This window comes from Micropterus dolomieu, linkage group LG01 (assembly GCF_021292245.1).
Source record: "Micropterus dolomieu isolate WLL.071019.BEF.003 ecotype Adirondacks linkage group LG01, ASM2129224v1, whole genome shotgun sequence".
NCBI classification, from domain to species: Eukaryota; Metazoa; Chordata; class Actinopteri; order Centrarchiformes; family Centrarchidae; genus Micropterus; species Micropterus dolomieu.
This window is the reverse complement of record NC_060150.1, coordinates 25819421-25831099: the sequence shown is the minus strand read 5'-3', so window position 1 is coordinate 25831099 and position 11679 is coordinate 25819421. Positions and strand designations below refer to the sequence as shown.

The 11679-nt window shown below is 42.4% G+C and overlaps 1 protein-coding gene across 3 annotated transcripts in view; it reads right to left on the bottom strand.

The window, feature by feature from the left end:
* Window positions 1-900: 900 nt before the first annotated feature.
* The window catches only part of znf438 (zinc finger protein 438), a 61516-nt gene continuing 50737 nt past the window's right edge, over window positions 901-11679 (bottom strand). For all 3 annotated transcript variants that reach the window (XM_046062423.1, XM_046062413.1, XM_046062434.1), the window contains exons 3-4: window positions 3694-5475; window positions 901-3494 (exon numbers count right to left, since the gene is read on the bottom strand). In XM_046062423.1, coding sequence (XP_045918379.1) covers window positions 2897-3494; window positions 3694-5447 — 2352 coding nt within the window. In that variant the 5' untranslated portion in view covers window positions 5448-5475 and the 3' untranslated portion in view covers window positions 901-2896. The remainder of the gene's footprint in view (window positions 3495-3693; window positions 5476-11679) is intronic.

Here is an 11679-nt window from a genome sequence, read left to right as displayed (position 1 = left end):
AGTCATGCCAGTGGGATGGCTCTATGGATGACTATTTTGGTCTGTCCACCACAACTGCTGGATGGATTGCCATGAAATTTTGTACAGACAGTTTTGTATCCCAGAGGATGAACTCCCTGACTTTTCACGTAGTGCCACCAACAGATCAAAGTTTTCACTTATCCTGTGAAATATCTCAAGATCTACTGGATGGATTGGCACAAAATCTGGTACATTCATGGTTCCCATACAATGCAAATAGTTTGAGATGACTGCAGCTGACATAATAACTTTGATCCCCAGACTTTTCATCTAGTGCCATCATCAGGTTATTCAATTTGTCCAATATTTTGGATTATGGCCAAATTCCTTAAGATAATGACATTGCCATCATTGTAAACTGTATATCTTAAGGTTTTAAACTGTTTGTTGGATAAAGCAAACTATTTAAAGACGTCTTATTGGGCTTTAGAAAATAATCATGGGCATTTTAAATTTTTTCTGACATTTTACAAACCAAACAATAATTATACTTGTTAGTTGTAGTCCATCTTTTGGAATTTATGCATGACAGATATATGCTGGTATTGTCCCTTATTAACAGAAAATTGTTTCAGGTGTTTTTCAGTTTCTAAGGCCTAGATCCTCAATAGGTGGTGGGAAAAGTGACACATCAGGATCACCTCACCTGTTATTTTTCAAGGGATTGTAGCTGGAGTTAGCAAGTTCAAATTTGTTTATTTTAACCAAGGGAACCAAAAGGCCAGTGTGCTTGATATGCAATGAAAACTTCATGACACCAAACACGCCCATTTGTAAAATGATTTTCAATTAAATGATTACCCATGACACTGTGGAAATGTGGTAAATGTACCTGCAAGACTTGTTTTCAAGTATGCCTGTTCTAAGAAAACACTACAATTTCCTCAACAAAGCATATATTTATTCTCATAAACATCAGGTTCTTCATGTACACAAACAGTCACGAGCACAAACAGTTCTTTTTTAGACACAGTCAACATATTAAGTGAGCCAAACACATTATATCACCTAATGTGGGATTTTTCACTTTCTGACTTGTGCTGACAGTCATGTATGTTTTTCATCTAACTGAAGAAAGAAGAGTCTGACCCTTACTTCTGTCACTTCCTGGTTTGGGTTGAGGGCTTGAAAACAAAAGGACAGTTCACTGATGAACACTCAAACACGGCATTCCAGGCAGTGGTACAGTATACTGTAGTTTACCCACTCAGTGTGACATGTACACATCAGTGCTTTGCCCTTCATTCACAGTCCTACAATTTTGTGTCAGAAACATAAGGACAGCTCTACATGGCTTTTGTTGCCAGTTTTGGCAATGATATATTCACCTCTTGTTTCCCTCTTCCTCTGTGACAGAACAAAGCAGCTGGTTCACTAGTTACTCTATGTAAATATATATTTTTTCTCAATATATCTATATATTCCATCTATAGAATAAGTCTATATATATCATATACTTTTGGTAGGGTTTTTAAAACATTCAGGTACATTCACTTGACCCTGTGATGTTTTTTTTTTCTTCATATGAAAGATAAACACAGACAAATGTTAGCAGAGCTACAGTACTTGCCATGTAGTAACGGCCTCCCAACCAAGAAACAAGACATTAAGCATCCCCCAAATTAGAAGAAGCAAACACAACAAATGTTTCAGTGCTGGTTCTTTAACGACCAACAACAAGCATAAATATACTAAAAGACCCCTGTATTAATCGAGAGTATAAAATAGCATATTTTTCTGGACTTGACAACAGTATATATCAACTCTAATAATAAGAGTCTGGGTGCACACAATTCCACAGGTGCATACATGAGCTGGCAACAACAGGTAGGCAATTCGATGGTTTCCTTTGCGTATTTACTAAGTCAACGAATAGTATTTTGTCAGTGGTTAAAAAGCTTAAATGCAAAACTCACTTCTACAATCACCAGTGTGAAAAGACCCTTGGCGTATCACAGAATCCACATTTAGGCATTAATCAAAAAGTCAAGGAGATAGAACTTGGTCTACAAAGGACCGCACTAACGATAAGCCACATTACGCATGAACACCGATTTTTCAGAAGGCCACAAGGATGTCACTTGGGTGCTGGTTAGGAAAGTGTTCCTTCATGGGTCCAGGTTGACAGAGGACTCCAATACTGCCCTTAAATCGGACGGCGAAAGTTCAAGTCACAGCTGAAAATATTGATTTTCCATTACAGGAGCAATATTACATCAAATGATTGCGCACACATAGCCATTTCTTTTAACCTGTAATAATCCAAGGCCAATAGATGAAGCCAGCCAGTGTGACAGTAGACAGTGTGTCCTTGTTATGCGATTTACATTTGTCAATATTTTAAAGGGTTAGTGCACCCAAATAAAACACACATTTTCTCACTTTCCCATAGTTGTATCTAGTCACGCAGATTTGATAATTTTAGTAACATAAAACCAAATTATCTGCATGGCTAGATACCACAAGAGGTAAGTATTATGGTGGTCAGCTAGGTACTACTTTACCTTTTTAAACATTTAAATAAGCAGTAGAAAAAAATACTCAAACAGGATATTAAATACATAACATCAAACAAAATCTTCAATGTCCAAAATCAACAGTGCAATAACATGAAAAATAACTGTTTATAAAAGTGGATTCTCTGACCTAGAGAGAATATCTCTTATGATTGTAACACAAAGTCTTCACTTTCACCATTGGCTTGATATTCTTTTTCCTTTTATTCTTCTTTTGGACCAAGTCAAAAGCCTCAAGTAGTGAAAAATGAAACTAGTGCTAAAAGACATAAGAGTACTCCATCCCTGTGCAGCTGATTGTTAGGACTGAGTGTGTATGAGAAGGAGTTACAATGAAGGGCTCCATGACCATCCAAGGGCTAGGCTGGATAGTGTGGACTTGGAGCAGGAGTGTCCAGATCTCCATCCACCTCACCTTCTTCCTGGCCGGAGTACGAGCTCAGGGCGTCCCACAGCAAGCTGGGCTGCTCACAGTGGTGGCGACTCCTCCAGTGCCCCATAACCCCCTCTTTAGTGTCCAGCACGTCGCTGCAAAGCACACAGTTAAAGGCAGTTCCTGCTGCAAGGACCCCAAGGCCTCCACCGCTATCTGGTGATGGGAGTGTCCCACTGTCTTCCCCTTCCCTTCCATGGTGGTGGGACATGATGTGCCTCTTAAGCTTGGAGAACGAGAAAAACTCTTCGTCACAGCTGCCACACTTGACCAGGTTGCGCCTCTCATTGAGCTGCCGCCAGTAGTGGGCAGCATGCTTTACCAGCTCATTCTCAGCCTCGCGGCCACCCCGCGAGACTTGGCCATCGTGGAGTCGAACATGGATCTCCTCCCCGTGCACATGCAGCAAGTGCATCTTCATGTCGGCAAAGGTGGGAGTGATGGCCTGACAGCGGCCGCATTTAATCTGCAGCTCCACTGGGTCTTCACGATCCTGCTCATCTGATGGCTCAGGGGAGTTGGCCCTGGGGAAGAATATAATTAATAACGCTTATATAAAACTGTTTTAAAGGTTATGGTTAAAAATAAGGTTATGACGTTAATATAATATAAAACGTTGCATTGTCAGGCAAGCAATCAATATCTGTTTATAAAACCTGCTACAAGGTTAATGTCACAAAGGTACACTTGTTCATGAGTCATCTTAATCTGTAATAGTCTCACCCCTCCACAGACAAGTCGTCCTCATGATGGCTGATGGATGGCTCCACAGTCAGCACCACTTTGTGGACCTCTCTCAGATGACTGAAATAAACCCCCACATATCCAAAGGCCTTCTCGCAGAACTCGCAGCCTAGAGACCGACGTGGGCGTACCTCAGAGTGGTGAAGCTTCATGTGGGTGCTGAGGCTGCCGGAGTGAGCGTATGCTTTGCGGCAGACGGGGCAGATGTAGGGCCGACTGTTGGTGTGACTGTTCATGTGACTCTGGAGGTGATGCTTGAATTGGAAACAGCGGCTGCAGGTGGGGCAACGGTGGAGTGGACGGCTGCCTATGAACACTCTTTGATGGGAGGCACCTCTCAGGTGGAGGGTTACTGGGGCTGGTTGGGGTGGACAGTCCAGGGTCTTGGTTGTGGTAGTGGTGGGGAGCTGATGACCAAGTACGAGCTCCTGTTCTTGGCCATCTGGGGTAATTGCAGGCAAACTAACCAGTTGGGGAACTGTCTCCATAACCAACATGGGCTTGGGTCGGATGCTGCGGTACTTCTTTGAAATATCAACTTCCTTTTGTTTGGAGCCTGGAACAACTGCTGGCGGTTTCTCTGGGATCCTTCTACGGAAGAAAGACAAGGACCTCTTCTTTCTGGCCTCAAATGCCAAGATGTCTTCCATTGTCTTTCTTTTTCTCCCCCTCTTCTTGCCAGGTGGTTTCTGGAGGGTTCCCAACACAGGCATGAGGGAGGTCTTGGCCTGGGGCTGTAGAGTGGAGTTTGGCACCTGATTGTGACCCAAGGCCTCAGTTGTCTCGTGGGTCTTGGCTATAGGATCTAAGGGGCTGGGGAGTCCTGTCTGGCTAGAGAAAACCTTCTTCTCTGGGGACATATTGCTGAGCTTGGCTGCTGGGATAAGGGTGGTCTTCATTTTGGAGTAGGGCAGGATGGGCAATTTACCCTTAGGTGGTGATGGGATAATCTGGACTGCTTTGCTGAAGATGGCTGGGGACAGGACAGTGATACTGCTCTGGGGCTGGGCTGCACTGGGTTTAGATTGACACAGCCTCACTGTAGTCTTACTTTCCTCCAGAGATTTGCTTGGGGAGCATTTGACAGCAGCAGGAGGGTACTGGAGGCTCTGAATAAGGCCAGTTGTAGCAGGTTGTTCAGAGCCATCAGTTGGTCGCTCTAACTGAGAACCCGGGTACAGAACAGCATTGTCTGGGAGTAGAGCAGTGACAGAGATGTCAGAGGAGGCTGAATCAATCAGAATTACCTGCTCTGAAGGGTCCTCTTTGGGCACTAGGGTTTCCTTTGTGTGCTTGGACTCGTGCTCTTTTTTCTTCATAACCATTCCACCACTCACCACTGACTTGGTCTGCACTGTCACAGCAACCTTGAAGGCTGTTTTCACCCTGTTGGCTACTGGTGGTGATTTCACCTTATCTGTGGTCCCCTTGCTCCTCATTGGCTGATATCTGGGAATGGGCAACTTGAGGTTCTTTTGAATTGACTGGGTTTGTTGCTGTGGTGTCTGAGAGGAGACAGAAGGGGGCAATGCCACCAGAGAGAAAGTGCCATCCTGACCTGCTATTTGCATCAGTGCATAGTTTTGGGTGGGTACAATGATGGACTTGGGACTGGAGGCGGTGGTAGCCTCAGGGAGGGCAGAGGGAGGCTGGCAGGACAGGACCGCAGGGGAGGGGGAGGGCACCACGGCTGGGGCCTTAGGAGCGATGCTCCGAAACTGCAGGCTCTTCATCTGAAGGGCTGGATTCACTGGCTACCAACTGAAACAGAAAGTTAGCAATTAGTTATTGCACTGAGACTAGCTTCCCAATTGCCCTTTTAGCTGTAACCTTCTTACCTCAGGCTTCCACATCAACAAGAACTATAAACATTGACAAACAAACCACTAAAATTGTTCATTATTGCTGCGGAATAAGTTGGGTTTTTTTGACTTGTTAAAGACAGAAAGTGCAGGAATCCTGCAGGCTGACTGCAGCGTAGAAAGTAACATGACCCCTCCCCCTTCGTTTGGTGCGAGCAGTCAAGACACCTGTGTGTAGGACGGCCGAAGGAGGGGAACCCCTGAACATTTTCCCCCATCAAAACATACAGACTGCTGTATGATATGCCGTCGAATAATATCCCATCTACGGGAGCACCACCTGTCACTCTTTGCTAAAGTCAAGGTAACACTATTTTGAAATAAACATTTGCAACAATCAGTTTAGCACTGATGAAATAAATACTATCTTGCTACGAATGCAGGAAACATGGCTAATTAACTAGCTAACATTAACTAGTTTCAGCCCTCACGTTATGTCACTTAGCAACTCAGTACAGTAATTAAATTTAGCTGTATCACTGGCTTTTGTTTTAATCTTCCACCATTGTGTACATCTGTTAATAATCACCACATATTTAAAAAAACGCCGCCTCTCTAATGTCTTTGTTTGTTGATCGGAGAGAGACCGTGTGTGTGTGTGTGTGTGTGTGTGTGTGTGTGTGTGGCGTGTGTGTGTGTGTGTGTGTGTGTGTGTGTGTGTGTTAGAGAGAGAGAGAAACACTCGCTCTCTCCCCTTGTGTTTATGGGCATCAACACTGAAATAATTTTTTTTTAGCGTTATTTGATATTATTCTTAGCAGCAGTAGTATATCTTGTTGCTTGAAAATAAAACATAATGTGTTTACCCCGACATATGAAAATAATACATTTGAGATCTGTAATTACAATACTGTGAAATAGTGATATTTTTGCTTATGGTTATCATACCGTCAAAATCTCATACTGGCCCATGCCTAATTGCAACATCTTGTATGATCGCAGTATTACACCAGTCTGATCTAAAATACCTAATAGTTATAAATGAGATGGCAGCATGACTTCCTGTGGTCTCTTCTGAAAGTTGCCATGATCACAATTATAAACGTGACCTCAGATACACAAAGCTTTTTTTCTGTGCAACCCAAGCAGGAAAGAAGCAAACATGCACGGTCAAAAATACAGGCATCTGCACAAATGTGACAAGCTGTCCTATTACTCGCGTCTCTCTGGTCACACACAGCAGACTCACTCTCCCCCAGGCTAAGGACAGACTGCCCCCTTTGATTTGGACTCAGCATGCTGCCATGGTACATGCTGGGGCTCTGTGGGGGGGATCCCTATACACCCCCCACCACTTCCTGGAAGGATCAGCCGGTGGAGCATGAAAGCTGCCCAACGGCAGGATCTTTACAAGATGAAGAGGGGCTCCCTTCTCATCTCCCCCTCCACTGACCAGCACTGCAACCTGGCCGAAGGCAATGAGGATGACCCTGAAAAAAGCCCTGGATTTACTTTATCTCTTGTTCACAAATAACGTTTCATGGTTATCCTACGGGGATAAGGCTGTTCCTCTCTGTGGATCGCCATTCTGACTGTGTTGATACAAAATACTACTGAAGACGATGGGGAAACTATAACCTCAGAGTGAGGTTTTAAACAAGTCTATATTATCTAAATCTACCGTACAGTTTCCATCCATCAATCAAAAGCCACAGGTATGGCTCTAAAAACAAGGCAAAATTCCCTTCACTTACCGGTATATAAATACTGTATCTTTATATCAAAGGGAGGGAGAGATTACAGTGGAATGCTTCAAAGGGCCTAATTGTAAACAGACTCTGAGGTTTGAATTTTACATTATGACCTGACTTTCAATAGCAGCGTTTGATACAGGCAGAGTTCCAACTCCACTCTGTAATACTAATCAGCATAAAGTGCAACAATCTGGAGGTGTCACAAAAGGCAAATAATTCAACAACATAATTCCCAGAAACAAAAAAAACCCTCGGTATTAATTTTCAAAGCAGTCTGGGCAAGAAACCTTTAAACATTCAAAAAGAAGAAGACAAAAAAAAACTGCAAAGGGCATATTGTTTAACAGCTGGAAGAGTTTCTGTGCGCAGAGATTATTTATACTGTACCCCTACCCCGTTACGACTCCATAAAACTGGAGATATTCCTTCTCTGTGTGGATAGTTGACTCCAGTTTGACTGTGACTTTGGCTGAACACAGAGTGGAATAAAACCATGGGATGAGTGTTCCTCTGGGCATTTTATGTGGCTATAGAAACTGGGAGAATGGGGTAAAGGCAATGCTTGGTGATTAATTCTACCATGTGAAGCTTACAGTTGGACATCAGAGGAAAAAAAGGTGTGCATCAACAGCTAGAGAAGCCGCCAGCAGGCCTATAATCCTTTTGTCACACATGATTCAGCAGACGTCACCTGACACCAAGTAACTCAGCACCAAAACAAGTTCAGCTTTACAAGATCCGTTTGTCTGATTCCACCTGGAAAAGTAGGAATGGTACTGGAGCAACATGGTCAGTGAAGGGTGAAAGTGTGTGTTTGAATTTCCTCTAAAATTTGAAGAAAATCAGTGCATTTGATATTAGACCTAAGAAGATAGGAGATAATGCAAAGTGCTTAAGCAAACAAAGCCTTTCTGGACAGTTTTTGTCACTAATATGCAAACCTTTTCAGAAAGGAGATCCAACATCTAATCTGATCATGTACACTGATATCATGTACGGTTCTTGAGTAGCTGTGTTTACAAGCATCTGTACGAAGATGTGTTTGTGCCACCATGACAAGCCTGTGGTTGAAGGGACAGGTAAAAACAGGAGCAACTGGACAGCAAATATTACAATTATTTTAGTTACAGCTGCAGTAACATACTTATTTTTGCACAATGAATGTATCTTTGGGATATGCAACTGCACACAACTTGCAAGGAGGGTAAAATAGCATGTGTAGGCTACTGAAAATAAATTGAAAGCCACAGTAATAATTTTTTTTAATCACCTTTCATGGATTTTGTCTGTGCAGTGACCTTTTCTTGAGAATCCATTTTGTTGCTTCACTAAATGTCTATGTCTAAACAAGACTAAGAGTTTACAACCACAGTAGCAGCTCTGTGAGTCTGTACTTTTGGGATTCAGACTGAAAACATCCCGCATTAAAAACAGCCTTGCAGCAAAAGTTGAGTTGACCCTGTGTTGGCACTCCTGCTATGCTAACAGACTGTCCTCATTCAAATGAATGCGAGTGCAACATTTTTTCATACAGGGCCAAAGTCTGTCTGAAGCAGCCTCAGGAACAGCAGCACTTGGAGTTTAACGCTAACATGCTCACAATAACAATGTTAACATGCTGATGTTAAGCGGGTAATATTTACTAGGTTCACCATCTTATCTTAGCATGTTGCTAATTAACCATCATTTAGAAATCCATAAACAAATACATGGACCATTGTGGATTGCCAGCATGCAAATGTCAGTGTGAAACACTGCTTAATGTCAGCACATAAGTGAAAACTCATTGCTTTCAAAATAGGTTATGTGCCGTATAGATTTTTCTCTGCTCCTATTGTTCTATTTCTTATTTGGATAAAATATCAATGACACTAAATACAAAGTACAGCTGAGGCCAGGGGCGTAGCACAAAATTCTGGCCCCTATTTACAAGCAGTTTCTGTGGGCCCCCCTTCCTCTCTTGGTCCCTGTCTCTCACGCATCTTTTGAAAAATGTTGACAAATAATTGAACTACCAACTATACACATTAAACTGTGGTGGTGATTAGGGTAGTCACTAATGAGCTGTTCTTACCACATTCAAATAAGTAACAACAAAGGCATCACTATGTGATGAGAAAAGTGGTGGGGACATAAGGACTCAGACTAGGGGCGTGGTGATAAACTTGGGTCACGAAACGTGACGATCCACGAGAAGACGACGAGGAACACTATTTTGATACATGAAATGTTGAAACATATGAGTGGGTTCTCCCCCAGACAATTGGAGCATTAAAAACTTCATTTCCTGCATTCTGGAGACATTTTCTGCTCCAATGTACGGTGGAAATGTCTTTATTTATAAATGAAGGGAAACGGGATAACAAAAAAATTCAGCTGGCAGGTGACAATTCAAAAATATAACAATGTAATGTAGTGCAGCATGTTTTTTTTAGCTTAAGTTGCTTTTTTGGACAATGCACATTTGTTTCTTCTATATTTAAATTACATTGCATGTTTTCTTATTGTGCAAATAAACCTTTCTCAAAGCATTTTCATTTCAGTTCTAGGTGCAAATTTTTTAGAACATTTTTAACAAATGTTTCAAAAAGTGGTGGGGACAAAATCAGCCATTTCAAAATGTGGTGGGGAAATGTCCAGAGCTATCCCAGTGTAAATGACACCTATGAGCAATAATAATCTTTGATTTGTGCACAGTTTGAAATCTCACCACATTTCAACCCTCTTTTCTCAACAAATTCTATCCTACAATTACTGTACTATGATTAAATGAGGTTTCTATGAGTATCATGCTTAAAATAACATTATTTATTGAAGCTTTCATCATTCCCAAGGTATAAGAAAAAGTACCATCTTAGTTGTCATAGCCCTACATTGAGAAAATCCTCATTATACTGCATAATAAAAGACAACTGAACAAGACTTCACTAAAGTCATGTTTCATTTACAGAAACAAGAAGACAAAAGCTTTCAAATAAATGATAGCCCACAGTGTCAGTTAGTGGTTCAAAGGCATGTAGGTCTAAAAGCAAAATAATTAGAAACTTTAATTTATGCTGCTGATAATATTTTACGTACTAGCCAACTATGCATCAAGCTAGATTCCTGCCTTTAATCAAAACTGCTGATATTAACTTAAACCCTTCTTTAACTGCTAGTTGTGATTGTGCTCACCTTTCTTTTGAAAGAAATTAGTCGGCAGCTGTTTTCCTTCACTTTGCTTTCTTACTCTTACTTCTTTTTTTGAACCTTTTCTTGGGAGAGAGACATGACTATTACATGCTGATGCTCCAGCAACAGCCGTCACTTTGCTTATTAGACTGCTTAGAGATAAATTGTAGTACGGGGCGGACTAAACCATTTTGCGACTTTTGGAAGGGGTCCGAGCGGCCTTAGAGGTTCCATAATTTTTTTTTAAAAGATGAAAAGTTCAAACAAATTTTTATAGTCATAATTTGCTTCACATCTTGGGATGCTCCTCTCAGTGTGTGCATCTGCATAATCAGCATGTAAACAATTCTCTCCTCCAGTTCAGCCACAAGGGAGAGAGTAGAGAAAATGGGCTAGTGGCTTCTGTCTAGCCACTCCACCATAAAAGACCTGACTGGCTACGTTCTTTTGAGATGGTTGTCCTTCCGGTAGTCCGGTAGGTAGGCGCGCACTCTCTCTCTCTCTCTCTCTCTCTCTCTGAACACTTAGCCCATTAACAAAGGTACTCAATTGCAAACCTGTGTCTAACTTTTTGTTACTAAGATCACACTGGCCTCGTCTAGGTTCTAAGGGGGCATAACACAGCAGGGCAAGGGCAGAAATGTACAGGGAGGTCACAATTGTTCTCAATCTGCTGCTGGATTTGAAACGCCAACCACTCTAATCTGACTGGGGTCAGAGGTCAGGGCTAGGGTGACACAAAAACCTGGTTTCTGGAGAGAATGTGAGAGACTGAGGGAGAAAGAGAAGAAAAACGGTGGGGGTTATCCACAGAGACAGATTATCAGGTAAAGCCAAAGGGTTGAGAGGTGAGGATCTGCTGGAAACAGGTCAGGGTTGAGAAGGAGGGCAGTGTGGGGACAGGCCAGGCATCCACCTGGAAAGGAATGGGATGGTATGAAATGTGCTACACAAAAAATGTCAGCTCACACCCTCAAACCCGGACCTGGGTCACATGTAGAGGTGGTCCAGCCAAGACCGATGGGCTGACCAGCCAAAACAACCCACCTATTGTTAGCCAGTAATGCAATTTAGTGAGAGGTGAAAGCACTGCTCTGCGAATTGTCAAAACATGGAGAGTGCTGTGTTTTGGTAGCATCCCTGATGCATTCTCTGATTCTGTTTTGTTTCGCTTGGCCAGCTACTGTTCAAACTGCAGAGTCCAGCATTTTGCTCCCAGGCTATGCAGACTGTGGCCA